General features: G+C 43.0%; 1 protein-coding gene across 1 annotated transcript in view; it reads right to left on the bottom strand.

The window, feature by feature from the left end:
* The window catches only part of IQCK (IQ motif containing K), a 165,769-nt gene that overhangs the window by 85,784 nt on the left and 61,936 nt on the right, over positions 1 to 18,049 (bottom strand). Inside the window, exon 9 of the mRNA XM_010837411.1 lies at positions 2,834 to 2,918. Within this exon, the coding sequence (XP_010835713.1) occupies positions 2,834 to 2,918 (85 nt within the window). The remainder of the gene's footprint in view (positions 1 to 2,833; positions 2,919 to 18,049) is intronic.

Raw genomic sequence — 18,049 nt, 5'->3', positions numbered from 1 at the left:
CTATAAGCAAGGTGAAAAGACAGCCTTCAGAATGGGAGAAAATAATAGCAAATGAAGCAACTGACAAGGAATTAATCTCAAAAATATACAAGCAACTCCTGCAGCTCAATTCCAGAAAAATAAAAGACCCAGTCAAAAAATGGGCCAAAGAACTAAACAGACATTTCTCCAAAGAAGACATACAGATGGCTAACAAACACATGAAAAGATGCTCAACATCACTCATTATCAGAGAAATGCAAATCAAAACCACAATGAGGTACCATTTCACACCAGTCAGAATGGCTACGATCCAAAAGTCTACAAGCAATAAATGCTAGAGAGGGTGTGGAGAAAAGGGAACCTTCTTACACTGTTGGTGGGAATGCAAACTAGTACAGCCACTATGGAGAACAGTGTGGAGATTCCTTAAAAAACTGGAAATAGAACTGCCATATGACCCAGCAATCCCACTGCTGGGCATACACACTGAGGAAACCAGAACTGAAAGAGACACGTGTACCCCAATGTTCACTGCAGCACTGTTTATAATAGCCAGGACATGGAAGCAACCTAGATGTCCATCAGCAGATGAATGGATAAGAAAGCTGTGGTACATATACACAATGGAGTATTACTCAGCCATTAAGAATACATTTGAATCAGTTCTAATGAGGTGGATGAAACTGGAGCCTATTATACAGAGTGAAGTAAGCCAGAGAGAAAAACACCAATACAGTATACTAACGCATATATATCGTATTTAGAAAGTTGGTAATGATAACCCTGTATGCGAGACAGCAAAAGAGACACAGATACATTGAACAGTCTTTTGGACTCTGTGGAAGAGGGCGAGGGTGGGATGATATGGGAGAATGGCATTGAAACATGTAAAATATCATATGTGAAACGAATCGCCAGTCCAGGTTTGATGCATGAGACAGGGTGCTCGGGGCTGGTGCACTGGGATGACCCAGAGGGATGGGATGGGGAGGGAGGTGGGAGGGGGGTTCAGGATGGGGAACACATGTATACTCATGGCGGATTCAAGTCAATGTATGGCAAAACCAATACAATATTGTAAAGTAAAATAAATAAATAAATTAAAAAAAAAAAGGAGCAAAGAACATCCAGTGGAGAAAGGATAGTCTCTTCAATAAACATTGTTGGGAAAACTGAATGGTCACATACTAAAAAAGGAAAGTAGTCCAATATTCACCACACACAAAAATCAACTCAAAATGAACTAAATACTTGAATGAATGCAAGACTTGAAATGATAAAACTCCTAGGAAAAAATATAGGAAGTATGATCTTTGACTTTGGTCTTAGCAATATATTTCTGGATATGTCTCCTCAGGCAAGGGAGACAAAAGAAAAAAAAAATGGTACTACATCAAACTCAAAAGCTTTTGCACAGAGAAGGAAACCATCAACAAAACAAAAAGATAATCTTCCGAATGAGAGATGGTATTTGCAAATCATATATCTGATAAGGGGTTAATATCCAAAATATACAAAGAACTTACACAATTCAACAATGACAACAGCAAAACTCTTTTTAAAAAGACAGAGAGATGAATAGATATTTTACAAAGAAGACATAAATATGGTCAATAGGCTCATGCAAAGATGTTCAGCATCCTTATTGTAATGGGTATCATCAAAAAGTCAAGAAATAATGAGTGTTGATAAGGATGTGGAGAAAAGGGAAAGCTTGTGCCCTGTTGGTGGAAATGTAAACTGGTGAAACCACTGTGGAACACATTATGATCCCTCAAAAAGATAAAAATAGAACATCATATGATCCCGCTATTCCACTTCTGGGTAATTATCCAAAGAATATGAAAACACTAATTTGAATATATATATATATACATACACACACACATATATATATACACACCTCTATTTTCACCACAGCATTGTTCACAATAGCCAAGATAGGGAAACAAAATAAGTGTCCATCAATGGATGAATGGGTAAAGATGTAATACACACACACACACACACTGAAATATTACTCAGTCACACAAAAAAAGAAATTCTGCCACTTGCAATAACATGGTTAGACCTTGAGGGTATTACGCTAAGTAAGATGAAGACAAATTTTGTATAATTTCACTTATATGTGGAATAAAAAAAAAAAACCAGGCAAACCAAAACATAAAATAAATGAACCAAACCAAACCAATATGTTGATATAGATTACCAGAGGGGAAGAGGCTGGGGGAGGGTGAAGAGGGTAAAGGAGATCAACTGTAGGGTGATGGATGGAAACAAAATTTCTATTGGTGAGCATGCTGTAGTGCATACAAGGCAGGAATATGTCATACACACGAAACATAAAAAGTGTTATAAACTAAAGTTCAGTTCAGTTCAGTTCAGTCGCTCAGTCGTGTCCGACTCTTTGCGACCCCATGAATCGCAGCACGCCAGGCCTCCCTGTGCATCACCAACTCCTGGAGGTCACTCAGACTCACGTCCATCAAGTCCATCATGGCATCAAGTCAGTGGTGCCATCCAGCCATCTCATCCTCTGTCGTCCCCTTCTCCTCCTGCCCCCAATCCCTCCCAGCATCAGAGTCTTTTCCAATGAGTCAACTCTTACCTCAATAAAAAGTAAAATTTTAAAAAGGTTGCAGGGTAGCTTTAATGACAATTGTGAAATAAGTTTTGGCAGAAATTCTAAATTACTCTTTAAGACCTGTTTTACAGAGAATCCTATTTCCAAGGTCTGGATGTTAGCTATCCTAACCTGTGTTTCAAATTCATCTACAGGTTTTCCCTTGAGTCCTTCACAGTACACAAACTCCCCATCAGACGAAATGCCAAAATTGCACATGACGCTTACCAGATAGGCTCTCCAGAAGGACTGAATATAGAGTGCCGCTTCCGATTCTGTCAGCAGGAGGGAGAGTGGGATTGCCGGCCGTGGGCTGAAAGGCAATAAAATGATCATAAGCCCATGAGAATCTGTCTTACAGCCTCAGCAGAGCCTTTGACAACATAATGGCCTCTCTGATTAAGTGCCTCATCCAGTCCCATTCTTAGAAAGCAACAATGTCATTTTTCATAGAAAAGTTTAGGCTTGAGTTAGCATTTCTTTGTTTTAAAATCTTGGATGGAATTTTTTTTTTTTTTTTAACTCTTAAATCACTATTAGCCTGCTCTGCTAGGCTCTTACTAGCAGCATACCCTCCAGCATACTCTTAAATCACTATTAGCCTGCTCTGCTTTGAAGGCCTCAGGTTGGAAAGCTGCATGCTGCTGCTGCTGCTAAGTCACTTTAGTCATGTCTGACTCAGCTCGACCCCATAGACGGCAGCCCATCAGTCTCCTCTGTCCCTGGGATTCTCCAGGCAAGAATACTGGAGTGGGTTGCCATTGCCTTCTCCAATGCATGCATGCATGCTAAGGCGCTTCAGTTGTGCCCGACTCTGTGTGACTCTATGGACAGTAGCCTGCCAGGCTCCTCTGTCCACAGGATTCTCCAAGCAAGAATACTGGAGTGGGTTGCCATTTCCTTCTCCTGGAAAGCTGCATATGTGACCATAAAGTAAAAGAAAAAGCAGAAGCCACCTTTAGATATAGCATCATGACTGAGACATAAAAAAGGGCTCTTTTTGGGAGGGAAATTAAGTAGCTCATTTCTTTCCTGAAATATTTCAATTTTGTCTGATTGATGTACATTCCGGTTTAATATGGTTTTAAGTCAAGCACATTTTAAAGTTAAGTTCTATTACATCTTAACGAGCAATAAAATATCTCAAATGCTGGATAAATTGACAGTGTCTGCTCTTGTGGAATTCTATGACTATGATGGGATTTCTGATCATGGATACCACATTTAAAATGACTAAATGCTCTTTTTTGTTGTTGTTGTTTATTTCCTAAAAGCTGTTTAGAGATTACTAACTGCTGACAAGATTTTACAAGTCTGACTTAATTCTGATTCCTTATGTTTCCCCAAAGCACTGCTATCTCTGAAAGACCCAAAGTCAAGACTTTTCAGATATAATGCAAAGAAATAAATCCCTGAAAGAATGTAGGTGGCATGGAGGCTGCTTTCCAGGCAGGATCCCCAGAAATGATTTTGCATGTGGGGGATCCCTGAGAGTCCTGGCTGCAAGGATCTCCCTAATGACAGCCATCACTTGAGTTTACAGCCACTCTCACCGAGTATGGACAGAGGTTGACGAACCTGCTCAGGGTCACACAGCTTGTAAGTGGCCTATCAGCATCTGGATCCAGACTCACCCAGTTCCCCAAGCCCAGGCTTCCCTCACAATTTGTGCTGACACCAGAACTCTGCTGGGCCACCGTTTGCAGATGTCCAGCCCGACAGACTCCAGAGCTAACAGGCAACAATGCACAATTCTCTAGGATCTGGGGTTTTATTTCCCACTACACTCAGACTTAAAAACAACAACAAAATATTCCACCCTTGATACAGTATATTTGTGTGAATTAATGAATACTCTTTTGGATTACTCCAAAATCAAAGACATCAAAGCCAGAAAGAACCTGAGGGGCGATCAGGACCATTTCTAGCAAGGGCAGTGTTGCCAGGTCCTGGGTCTCCAGCTGGGCGGGTCTTTTTTAAGAGGCCAAGGAAAGGAGAGTCTACTTCTTTGGAGAGAGAACTACAACCTCCAAATGATAGTGCTGTGAGAAACCTTTCCCTAATGCTGTGCTTTTATTTGCTTTTTTGTTTGTTTGTTCTGTTTTTTGTTCCCACTTCTTTTTGCCTAATATCTAGTTTTCTGGGCTTTAAGAGAGCATTTCTGTCTTTCTGGAGGCACACGGTCTCCCTGCTTTCCCATTAAACGTCCTTCCTTGAACATTGCCCTTATTCTATAAATCTCAGTTGTGACGCCAGCAAATCACACCCCTGAAGGAATTTGCTTTCACTAGTTAAAAATCAACAGCATCTAGAGAAACCTTGGTGTTTCTGAGGAGACCTTGGTGGGCTGGCAGTGACTTCGTGAGAATAATGCTATCATGCATCAATGCCAGCTGACATGTGCTCAGAGCACCCTGACTCCCCTCCCACCAGCCTTGCTCCTTGGCTCCAACCAGAGGGGCCCCTTTCATCTCCCCCAGTGTGCCCTCCCACCTCAGGGCCTTGGCAGAGGGGCTTTCTTCTGTCTCCAATATCCTCTTACTTCCAGCCAGATCACGGCATATAGTTGTACAAGTTGTTCTCTGCTCAAGGGCTCCTGGCAGATGGGCCAGAGGCACTGAAGCCCCAGCACATGCTCTGCCACTTCTGTTCCAGGGCAGAGGCCCTTTTTCCTAATGTGTTCAAAGGCGCGTTGGGGCTGAGACCTCTTTCTCCCAGTTTACTCGTATTCTTTCTTCTAATCACCACTCAAACGTTATGAAACGATGTGCTTTGATTAGATCAGGGCCACTGTATAATTTTCCTTCCTAGTTCTTGGCCCAATTTGGAGTTACAAATCTGTGTGATTGTTTAATTAACACCCAAATCCTCAACTGGACTGAAAGCTCCATGAGAGCAGAAACTGGGCCTGCGTTTGCTCCTCTGGCATTTCCAGCAGTTGGGAGCATGTCTGGCACATAGGAGACACTCAATAAATCCTTGTGGGATGAGCCTCTGCTTGGCCCAGTGTGCTGGGCTCTTTCCACGCACTGTTTCATTAAATCCTCACGTTAATAATGAGCTGTTGTTGTCCTTCTTTTAGAGTGAAGAAACTCAGGCATAGAGGGGTGACACGGGTCATTCAAGGTCACTGACCCTTTCCTGCTGAGAATTTAAACTGCCCAGGAAAGGGGCCACAGGAAGTGGTCCACAGAAAAGAGGAGGACAACTCAAAAATTCTTTCACATAGAATTCAGGGTCTAGCAGCTGTGAGTGTTCAACAGAGGAAAGCACAGCCATTTGCCTGGAAGGAAAAAAAATGAGCGAGGAGAAGTTGTAATCATTGAAAATGCTCTCTTGATTAATTCTTACAGCAATAACTTGGCAGGTGTTCATTTGCCTGAGAAATCCAGTGTCAGGACAGCAGAACAACGTGGAGTGTGTCATGGGTATCTGAGGGCAGGCTTGCTGGGGCCTTTCTGTGGAGCCGCAATTTTCCTGTTTTCAGTATGTTTCTCTGCACTGACACCACGAAATCCTCAAAGTATCTGTATCCCCATTTTGGAATAATCGTAGGATAGGAGAGGAGACGGAGAATCTGGGGACACGACAGGCCCAGTCAGTCCAACAAAGGGCTTCCGGTAATAATGAGACCCCAAATCACTTTGCATCACAATGGCATCTCCAAAAAGCGAAATGAGATTTCTACTAGGCCTTTAAGCAGTAATGTGAGGCCACCTTTAATGACACCCCGGCTTTCATGATGAAATAATGGGGCTCTGTCTAGTTCTTGATGAAAGTGAGAGAGGAAAGTGAAAAAGTTGGCTTACAACTCAACATTCAGAAAACTGAGATCATGGCATGCGGTCCCATCACTTCATGGCAAATAGATGGGGGAACAATGGAAACAGTGAAAGAGTTTATTTTGGGGGGCTCCAAAATCACTGCAGAGGGTGACCATAGCCATGAAACTAAAAGACACTTGATCCTTGGAAGAAAAACTATTACCAACCTAGACAGATTAAAAAGCAGAGATATTTCTTTGCCAACAAAGGTCTGTTTAGTCAAAGCTATGGTTTTTCCAGTAGTCATGTATGGATGTTAGAGGTGGACTATAAAGAAAGCTGAGTGCTGAAGAATTAATGCTTTTGAACTGTGGTGTTGGAGAAGATTCTTGAGAGTCCCTTGGACTGCAAGGAGATCAAATCAGTCCATCCTAAAGGAAATCAGTCCTGAATATTCATTGGAAGGACTGATGCTGAAGCTGAAATTCCAATACTTTGGCCACCTTATGCGAAGAACCGACTCATTGGAAAAGACCCTGATGCTGGGAAAGATTGAAGGCAGGAGGAGAAGGGGACGACAGAGGATGAGATGATTGGATGGTATCACCAACACAATGGACATGAGTTTGAGTAAACTCCGGGAGTTGATGAAGGACAGGGAAGCTTGGTGTGCTGCAGTCCATGGGGTTGCAAAGAGTCAGACACAACTGAGTGACTGAACTGAACTGTCTAGTTCCCAAACCAAGAATAAGTGTGAATCAGGGCAGATGAAGAGAACTTAATCTTTGGAGAGGAGTCCCTATGAATTATTAGTCATTTCAGCAGCCCAGCTCAAAAGGATAGAAGCCATGCCAAGCCCTTTTCTCTCTCTTGGAATCAGTGCAACTGGCTTCAGGTCAAATAAAAATTGAAATCGAGTAGAGGTGACTGCTCATCTTTGGGGAACTGGGGAGGCGAGGGGAAACAAGAGTGTCAATCCCGGGAGAAGGCAGCTGAGGCTCCCAGGGGCTTAAACTGGACCCCCGACCCCCACCCCTGAGCAAACAGGTTTGAGCATTCCAGCGGGGCAACAGCACTGCTGAGTGTTTCCAAGAATTGTCTTATTGGCACATTTGTCAGGTCCTCTCTTTTTTTCCCCCTCAAACCTGAATTAAATCTATTTGAATCACAATTGATTCTATAATTTTGAGAAGGAACAAGAATTTATTCTTCTGACTGTGTACACATGTGTGTATAAATACACACACATGTGCATGCACACACACACACAATTCTTCCCCCGCTCCCCACAATTTTGGGAGGATCAGTAAACTTTTTCAGGACCTAGAAAAGTTATAGCATACTCACAAAATGCACAAGAGAATCTGAGAAGTTAGTCTTTATTAATTTCTCCATCCAGTTGCAAGATGAAAGTTACCATCTGAAATAGCATTTATGGTCTATGGCCATTCCACTCTAAATGCGCCTGATCTCGTCTGAAATTGCATTTATGAAGAAGAAAGCAGAAAGGAGAATGGCTTGCTTTATATTGAAAACTGAATCTTGAAATCCAAATTTGTTCCACTTTTCATTAGGTAAAAGATAAAGCTGTTTTCTTGTAACATGAAAGAACAAGCTAGATGCAAAGTCATTTACAAAATGACACAGGCCTTAAATCAACCATCATTCATAAAACCTTTCACCAATTCATAGGGCTGGCATTTGAAAACCTCTACTTATGGTATTCAGCAAAAGAGATTACCCAGTCCCTGCCCTCAGCCTTAATTGGTTTCCCAGACATTCTATGTTGGAGGCATCACCATCTTGAGTAATGAACCTCAAATATTCGGAAGAAGTACAATAGAGTAGTGGTCCCCAACTTTTTTGGCACCAGAGCCTGGTTTCGTGGATGACAGTTTTCCATGGGCCAGGGGTAGGAGGTGGTTTGATTCAAGTGTGTTACCTTTACTGTGCACTTTATTTCTATTATTATTACATCAGCTCCGCTTCAGATCAGTGATTAGTAATGCTTCCAGGCATTAGATCCTTGACGTTGGGGACCCCTGCAGTAGAAGTTATCTGGAATGGGACTTCCAGACTAGTCATTAGGTCCAGAATCTCCTAGGATTCTTTTAATCCAGCCTTCCATGACATGAGGAATGGCTCCAAGAAACCTCTTGCTTACCCGCCCACCAACTCCACTCTGAGAGACGAACAAAACAGTTATTACCCAGCATGGGGCTGAATCATTCTCCCACATAAACACAGGGTCAAGTCCCATTTTACCAACCCCGTCATCGGAAGCCACATAAGTGTCCAGTCAACAGTGCTCCCTAACAATACACTGCGAGACCTTGTGCTTACCCTTGGGCTGCAGGTTTAACCATCTTCAAGACCAGGGCTGGTTATTTTATGCTGTTCAATAAATATGCCCAGATTGCTGTGTTATTTAGTCTCTTCGTAACTGAGTACATGTTTTCTCCAAACTGGTTTAAGGAGAAACTTAAGGAGACCTGTCTCTTCCTGTGTCCTTCTTCCTGCTCCAGGGGTGTCTGAGAAGAGCAGACCACCTCCTTCCTCATCTCTTCCAAACTTCTTACAGTGGATCTTAGCTTGTTTTGTGCCATAATCCCTTTACATTTTGGAAATTTGGATTTCTTCTCTGAATAATATTTTTAAAAATACAATAGTAAATACATAAGATTTTTAAGCAAACCAATTATATTAAAATACAGTTATCAAAATGGGATTCCCAGATGGTGCAGTGGTAAAGAATCAGCCTATCAATGCAGGAGACACAGAGAACATAGTTTCAGTCTCTGGGTTGGGAAGATCCCTTGGAGGAGGAAATGGCAACCCACTCCAGTATTCTTGCCTGGAAAATCCATGGACAGAGAAGCCTGGTGGGCTGCACTCCATGGGGTTGCAGAGAATCGAACACGACTGAGTGACTGAACACAACAACAATAGTTATCAAAAGATTTTTTAAAACTGTTGGTAAAATACTAATGTACTTGCTTCTAAATCATACTGTAAATAAAACGCTAATGGCAGTTCCATTAACTAATATAATTTGAAGAAAGAGACAAGTGTAAATGATATTTCAAGATCACTGTAACAACCATAGCTGGATGTGAAAACATCTGATGGTTGCTATTAGAGACAAAGTTACAGTTACTGTGGATACTATTGAAGTTTGTGTCCTACATTCATAAGTAAAAGAGAGGCTAAATTTCAGTTAGAGATCAGTGAAAATAAAGAGGTAATTTCTCTATCGTCCAAGGTCAAGGACCCCTGAATCATAGACAATTGTGGCTGGAGCTGGGAACCGGGAAAGATGAGTTTTGCATACAGGATGAGACTAAAGACTCAGGATTTAAAAATAAACAAGATGAACCCAAACAGTGAAATTAGACTATCTAAAAACAGTGAGTAGGAAGTTATGGAATTTGACCAAAAGGTTATTAAAGGGCTACTTCCTAGATGGAAGAGAGATTCAATGGAATATGGTGATGTAGTTATTGGAGAAAAAAAGGTTTCATGTTTTTATTCCCAGTAAGTTGTGATTCTTCAGTAAACCTATTAACTTTCAACATCTAACTCTAATTTTCCCCAAAGCATTTCAGTAAATGGTTTCCCATTCAGCTACTTGCTTGGGCCTAAAATCTCCAAGTCATTCTTGCCTTAGCTCTCTGTCACTCCGCATCCAACATCAAAATAGATCCCAAATCCGACCTCTTCTCACCTTCTCCACTGCAAGCCACAATCATCTCCTGCCTGCAAGCGCCTGCTCACTGGCCTCCCTGTTCGCACTAGTAATGCAACGCCCCATCCAGCTGCCAGGGTGATCTTTTTAAAAGATAAATTGGATTACTTCACTCTTCTGCTCAGAACCCTCCAGTGGTTTCCTATCATGCTCAAAAGAAAAAAAAGAAGAATCCAAACTCTTCATCACGGCATCCGAGGCCCCACCAAAGAGGCAGCCTCTCTAGCCTCTCTGTCTCTTGTCCTCCCATTCTCTCGGCCTGCCTCATCTCTTCGTGCCTCACTGGCCATGTTCCTGTCTCTGGGACTTCGCAGTGGCTGTTCCCTCTGCCTGGAACACTCTTCCTTCCAGTCTTCATAAAGTTGGCTCCCTCCGCGTGTCATTCAGGTGTCAGTGTCACCTCCTTGGAGAAGTGAGCTTCCCTGCCTTCCCTAAAAACACTAGTACCTCTTACCCCAGGCCTGTGACTCTCAATCCACTTACTCGGCTTTATTTTTCTTCAAAGCACTTGGGTCTTCTTTACATTATACAATATGTTTATTTGTGAGTTTGGTTATTGTCTGTCCTTACAAGGTAAATTCCACAGGAGCCAAGACTTTCTGTCTCTTGTACCTATGGTATCTTGTATCTGTGGTACCTAGAAAAAGTGCCTGGAAAAAGGCAGGCATTCAATAAGCATTTTTGAGTGAATAAGTATTATTATAGATAAGAAAATAGAGGGCTTCCCTTAAGGTCAGAATGTATCAGTGGCAGAGCTGAGGTTAAATGCAGATACTCTGTCTTCCTCTTGCCTGGTCATGCTGCTCCCCATGTTTCATCTTGCCAAAGCAACGGTTACTATTCTCTTAAGATTAAGGATAAGATAAAAGCTATCATTCTTTGAATACCTACCGCAAGCCCTCTGCAGTAAGACTATCTTTCATTTTTATTTGCCTTTCGTACCCTCCCCCTTCTTGTGGTATCAGCCCTCAGATTTTGTTCTGACTGCTCCCCACCCCATGTCAGGGGTAACGTGGGTTACGGTGCCTTGCCATCCCCGGGCCAAGGTGTGCATCTGAAACCCAGGGTGAGCCAAGCAGACGCCCTTTCCCTGGAACAGGAATCTTGAGTGGAATGTCAGAGACTAGAGGGGTCTATACGCCCTGGGTCCCTAAACCTGCTTCTTAGGCCAGACCCTTACATTTCCTTTTGTGTCTGTGGGTTACCTTTTTACCTTCAATACATTCCCTTTTTCTCAAGTAGCCTTTAACTTTCCATTGCTTGCAACAAAAAAACTCTGATGCCATCTTTTAACTGTCACAGCAACCCTATGATGTAGGTTTTATTACCATCCCCATAGTACAGAAGAGAGAAATAAGGTCCAGAGGTGTGAAGGGATAGCTCCAGGTCACCTAACATCATACATTATGTTGGCTGCATACAGGTCCCAAGACATCCACCTCCAATCCCCAGACTCTGTGAATATATATGTGTGTGTGTGTGTGTGTGTGTGTGTGTGTGTGTACATATACTCCCTTATATGGCAAAAAAGGCTTTGTAGCTATGATTAAATGAATAGTTTTGAGATTATCCTGGATTATCTAGGTGGGCCTAATGATATAATCACAAGGGTCCTTATGAGAGGGAAGCAAATGGAGATACTGCTACAGAAGCAGGCCCCATGACAACAGGAACAAGAGGTCAGAGCAACGCAAGGAAAGGGTCAGGAGCCTTCCAGGATGCAGGCAGCCTCCAGATACCAGAAAAGACAAGAAAAGAATTCTCCCCTAGAGTCTCGAGAAGGGACCAGCCTTGTCAACACAGACCTGAGCCCTGTGAAACTGATTTTGGGCTTCTAGCCTCCGCCTCCAGAACGAAGGCAATGGCACCCCACTCCAGTACTCTTGCCTGGAAAATCCCATGGACGGAGGAGCCTGGAAGGCTGTAGGCCATGGGATTGCTGAGGGTCGGACATGACTGAGCGACTTCACTTTCACTTTTCACTTTTATGCATTGGAGAAGGAAATGGCAACCCACTCCAGGGACGGGGGAGCCTGGTGGGCTGCTGTCTATGGGATCACACAGAGCCGGACACGACTGAAGCGACTTAGCAGCAGCACCAGCAGCCTCCAGAACTGTAAAAAGATAAATCTGTGCTGCTTTAAGCCACCAAGGTTGTGGTAATTTACTAAACAGTCATAGGAAACTAATACTCCAACTCCTAAATGTCAGAGCTCAGACTGGAACCCAGAGGTGTCTGCCATGCTGCCTCACGCAGGCTCCCCGAGCTTGTCCCCAAAGAGCCACACAGAAACGACAGGAAAAAGGAGAGGAAGCAGACTGTGTGCCCCAGGGAAAGGGCCACCCCACGACACACCTCCAGTGAGAGGGAGGCACTCAGCATGTCCTGAATTCAGGAAGCAGCTCTCTTTCCTTCCTGTTTGAAGACGAAAGTTAACATAAAGAGCAAAAAAAAAAAAAAATGATTATCAGGATACTCTGGCCTTTGGAATTACTGAGACAGAAATCTTCTATAAGACAAAATGAATCTAAAGGATTTTTTCCTTTCAACAGGGCATGACAACAAATTTTCTGCCAGGCTACCATCTAACTATGATCTTTAGTGCAGAATGCATGCCATTTCCTGTGCCGTTCTGAAGGCATGAGCGTTTTGGGTCTCACAAAACGCTTAAGCTCAGCACAGACCATCCTACAAACACTGGTGTTTGTCCTCAAACGGCACAGTGAGTCTTCTGTTTTCATCTCGGGTTTTGGTCATAAGATACCTTTCACCAATCTGAAAGTATTGAGGATTTTTCTTTTCTTTTATCCAACGGTAGAACTTAGCTGAAAAGAGATTTCGCCCAAAGCAAACTTTTCTTTTCTCTTCTATAACATAATCTTTGTTTCATTGAAGGTCTCAGTTTTAATGATGTTTTTCATGAGCCTTTTCCCCAGGGACACTGGGCCAGAGAGGCAGCAGTGTGCTTTTTGTTCCTTGTATTTATTTAGTGATTGATCTGTGCAAGCAAACTGGACTAATACTTTTTGGTCAAAATAAAAAGTTAAATGTTTCCTGTTCTTAGTATGATAGCAAACAATGTCACTGTTTCTTATGGGCTGGTTAAATCAGGACTCCATTCAATAAAAGAGGACAGCACTGGATTCACAAACAGGAGCAAGGAAAAGAGGAGAAATGATGTAATCTGCCGCTGCTGAAAGGTGGGGATGAAGACCCCCCTCCTCAGGCTGATTGGAACATGCGCAGATTGTTTCATTTCTCCCAACTATCACTCCTTTCTCTATAAGAGAATCGTGCATCCCTGCTCTTCCATTCGCCTGCAGTTTTTCCCGAAGCAGGTGGTGTCAATTCCCTATAACACTGATATTGAGCTTTCTCACGGGCCCTGTACTGAACAATGAAGTGTGAGCAGAAGTAATATTGGCCTGGGTTGCTCGTTGCCCTTCTCCCTCTGCCGTGGGACTGAGGAAGGTGCTGTTCCTCCTTCCCAGGCCCCAGAATGAAAAGAGACTTGGAGCAGGGCAAAGAGGAAACATAGCCAACAAAACTGGGTGAAGAATAAATCTTTGTTGTTATAAGGTATTGAGATGTAAGGGTTGTTTGTTACTACAGCAAAATCTAGAGAGAGCTGACTAATATGGAATTCAAGAGGGTAGCTGGGTAAATATTATGTAGGAGAACATATCAGGGCTCTTTCACGTGCAAGTATCATAACTCTTACTCAGAATGGCTTAAGCAAAAACAGAATAAAAGGGGGGGAGTATTTATCTTTAAAAAGGAAAAGAAAAAAGGTATTTATTAATTCACTTTACTAATAGGGGTAGAGTTCGCTTTAGATGAGGTCAGAGAGGTTCAAAACAGTGCCGTAGGGACTCAGACTCTGGCCGCCTCTCAGTTCTGCTGTTACCCCAGGTACAGTCTCTTTAGATAATTGCCCTCAGCTGCTCAAGGCTTATAACCTCAAAGTTTGAAATCTAGAGGAAAAGACAGAAAAGTTTTCCTGGTTGCTTCTTGAAAAATCTTGGGGCTGTCTCTGGGCTTGTCTCTCATTTAACCGTGGTGGTCAGGGGAATTCACTGCTCTGGTCACATACTGGGTCACAAACTCAGCCCAGAGCCAGAGGTGGAGTCAGTTCACTTTGTGCTTGAACTGAGAAGGGGAGAGGGATGATCCTTCCAAAAACACAGGGAGTACTGTAACCAAAAGAAGGGGGAAATCAGTGCAGGGCTGGAAAAAACATAATGTCTAAAATACAACAAGAAAATGGAATGAAATGAAATAGAATAAATACTCTTTCATTTTGCAATTCTTTTTAGTTCTTAATGTAACTCTGTAGACAATATGAAAACTACAAAATAATGAAGAGGGGAAGACAAAAGCCATAGTCTTGCCATTTGGAGTGAAACATCCCTTTGAAAGAACTTAGATCTAGAGTTATTTAATTCTATGATGATCCTTGACTTAAAATGTTTCCTTTCACTGTATAGTTTAACAGATATGTATAGATTATATATCGTAAAATTTCATTATTTGTATAAACCTAAGAATTTTTAAAGGGTGGTCAATGTTTATATAAAACAGCTACATAAAAGTGCAGATCTTAAAGCAAAGAGTCATGGAAAAGAAATGAGTAGCTGAAAAGCGATGGGCAGCGTGAAGAGCTTATTAAATTATTGGGACCTATGGGACAAGGACCCATCATTTATGTGATAAGCAATAGGCAGCTACTGGTCCACCGGTGAGAAATGATCGTGACCTCCCAGCTGTGATCTGACAATATGATGATGTCAAGTCTCAAAGACAGCTGGACTTGGGAGAATTTATTTTAAGCAGAACATTAAAATAAATCCAGACTCATACTTTAGATGGCTCCCTCGGCTGGTAGTTAAGATTATTTGAGGCAATAAATGCTACGACACATAATATATTCAAAGGAGCGGCATCTGACACAGGAGCTGACTCTAAAATGAGCACATAAGATGAAAATCACACTTAGCCAAAACCTTCCCTTGGCACACATTAAATTACCCATATAAAGACGTGGCATCCTTCCAGTGGTCTCAGGTAGCCTGTGTTTTCCATCTTAGTACTGATCACTAAGTACCAGGTGATAGGCAGAAGGGCGGAGTAAGCAGTCGTGCTCCAACAAGCACTGACTCTGGAGCCAGGCAGCCTCGGTCCGAATCCTACCCCTGCTATTTCCTAGCTTTCGACCTTGGGAAGTAACGTACATCGCTGCGCCTCAGCTTTTTCTCTGACATACGGCTGCTGCCGGCACAGCTAGAACCCATGGGCTCTCCAGTGTTTCCTTACATATCTCACCCTTCCTTACAGCTGTTTTGAGGCCTTGCTCTGTGAGGAGAGGCGAGAAGATTAAGAACGAGGGTGGTTCCTCCATTCTTTTCTTCTTTTTGTTTTAGTGACTTCAAAAATGAGATGTTCCAAATATAATTTAATTTATTATAAGAGGCTGTCCAACCTGTATCAGTCTTTGCATAAGTATGAAATAAACTGTTCTTTCTGCTGTTGTTTGTAACTGCAACCTAGTCTAGGCTAACTTGATTAACACAGTGGGTAAATAATAGTTCCCACTTTGTAGGGTTGTCATGGGGGTTAAATTAGGTAATATTTATATACTGTTCAAATAGTACCTGAGTAAACAGCAGGGCTTCCCTGGTGGCTCAGACAGTAAAGAAACTGTGTGCAAAGCGAGAGACTCGGGTTTGACGCTCCGGTGAGGAAGATTCCCCTGGAGAAGGGAATGGCTACCCACTCCAGTATTCTTGCCTGGAAAATTCCATGGACATTGGAGCCTGGTGGGCTACAGTCCATGGGGTCGCAATGAATTGGACATGACTGAGCGGCTAACACTTTCACTTCACTTCAAACACTATATATACTGGCAGCCCACTCCAGTATTCTTGCCTGGAAAATTCCATGGACAGAGGAGCCTGACAGGCTACAGTCTGTGGGGCCACAAAGAGTCTGACACGACTGAGCACACACATAAACACTATATAGATGCTTGGTTGGTAGGTAGGTAGGTAGGTCGGTTATGTAGGCAGACAGACAGACACAGAAGGAAGCAGTCGCCTTCTAGGCTGCTCATATGGTAAGTGTCACATAAAACTGAAGACACTAAGGAGAGAGCTAAATACTGTGTCCCATTTTATGCTTCACCTCCAGAGTAAATGCAGGGGAAATTGCCTGCATTTTTAAAAGATCTTGTTTCTCTCTATTTCTCTCCCTCTCCCTATCTCTCCTTCCGCCAAAAGCACATTGCATTAGCATAAATAAGTCCACATACATTGCAATTCCAACTGTGCATAAAATCTGTCCATGAAGACAAATGACCATGTTAGTCTGTGTCATGGTTCCATGACACATAGTAGGCATCCAGTAAATGGTAGCCAGCCAATTTATGAAAATGCCTGCCTCATGATTTTAGAGCACAATTAAGCATATAATAAATATTAGCTGAATAGATAAGCAAATAAATTAAAAATAACTCCCTTCAAAACAACTGAAATGTACCCATTCATATATGTGTCAATAGTGGGGAAAGATGTATTTCCTTAATAGCTGGCACCAGAGTTTCTCCTAGGTAAGGAACCAGCTTTGTTTAGATGAAAGACCATTTTACAGATGGAAAAACTGAGGCTCTGAAAGCTTAAGTCATGTGTGCTGAGTCACATGGCTGGAAATGGTAGAGCATGGTTTAGTATGCAGAACTGTGATTCCAGAGCCCAGGGTCGCAACCCCTACACTGCACTATCTCCACTTTGACTTCCAGACCATTATTACTCCACCCTTGACAGCTCCTGGATTTCACATGCAGCATCTTCTTCAACCCACCCCATAAGCCTCTCAGATACTTCGTTATTCATACTGATGACACCTCCGACACCAAGGCCTCCAGGCCGTGTGATTGCATGACCCCCATCTTCCTTTGTGACAGTCCCCCAACAGAACGGTCACATCTTAGAATGGGTCGCCCCTGAAGACCGTCACATCTCAACTTCCCAAATTCCTGATCTGATCATAACCTTCCCTGTCCTTTCATCTTTTCCACCCACTCACTTCTATTTATATTATTTGTCGCTCCCGCATGAGACTATGACTTGGGTTATTGGTGTCCATCTAGAACAGGGCTCAGCAAACCAGAGCCCGGGGCCAAATATGGCCCAGCACCTACTTTTGTAAAGAGAGCTGTGTTGGAACACAGCCATGCCCCTGTGTCGCATATTGTCTATGGCTGCTTTCATGCTACGAGTCTGGAGCTGAGTTGTTACAACAGAGACCAAATGATGTGGCCTGCAAAGCCTAAAAGATTTACTATGCTGACCTGACCTAGAAAGTCATTTCCTTGTTCCCCAGGAGCCATGTTTTTAGGGCAAGCCCATGGCTCTGATTATATTAATCCTCCTCCTTGTCACTGGGAAAATTGGATTTGGCACTGGAGGGCCGCAGGGAGGGAGAACGAGGCTGAGGTAAGGGAACTGGCTGGTGAGCTGGGTCTGATCGGAGCCAGGTCTCAACCTGGGTAACCGGGGCCTTCTCACACCGCGAGGCTTCTCACTTGGGCTCACACTTGTCACTCTTCCCCTCCCCACCCCAGGGCCATTTTCCTGAAAACTCGGTCTCCTCCGCCATCACTCCAGCCATCTCCAGTGGAGAAAAGCCCATAGGCCTCCCGGTTAACCACCAGTGAATAGATGCCTCCTTGACACAGCCCATCCGCTATTCAATCAGCTGCTCACGAGGAGCATTGAAGCATCTTGTAATTTCTCTTCCTTTTAGTGTTTTATTATCAAACATTTCAGATATAAAAAGTAGGCAGAAGGACTTCCTTGGTGGTCCAGTGGTTGGGACTGCCCTGTTGCCAGTGTGGGTTCGATCCCTGGTTGAGGAACTAGGATCCCACATACCACACA

Source organism: Bison bison, unplaced genomic scaffold (genome assembly GCF_000754665.1).
Source record: "Bison bison bison isolate TAMUID 2011002044 unplaced genomic scaffold, Bison_UMD1.0 scf7180017864072, whole genome shotgun sequence".
NCBI lineage: Eukaryota > Metazoa > Chordata > Mammalia > Artiodactyla > Bovidae > Bison > Bison bison.
The sequence above is the reverse complement of the archived record's forward strand: the minus strand, read 5'-3'. Positions and strand labels throughout refer to the sequence as shown.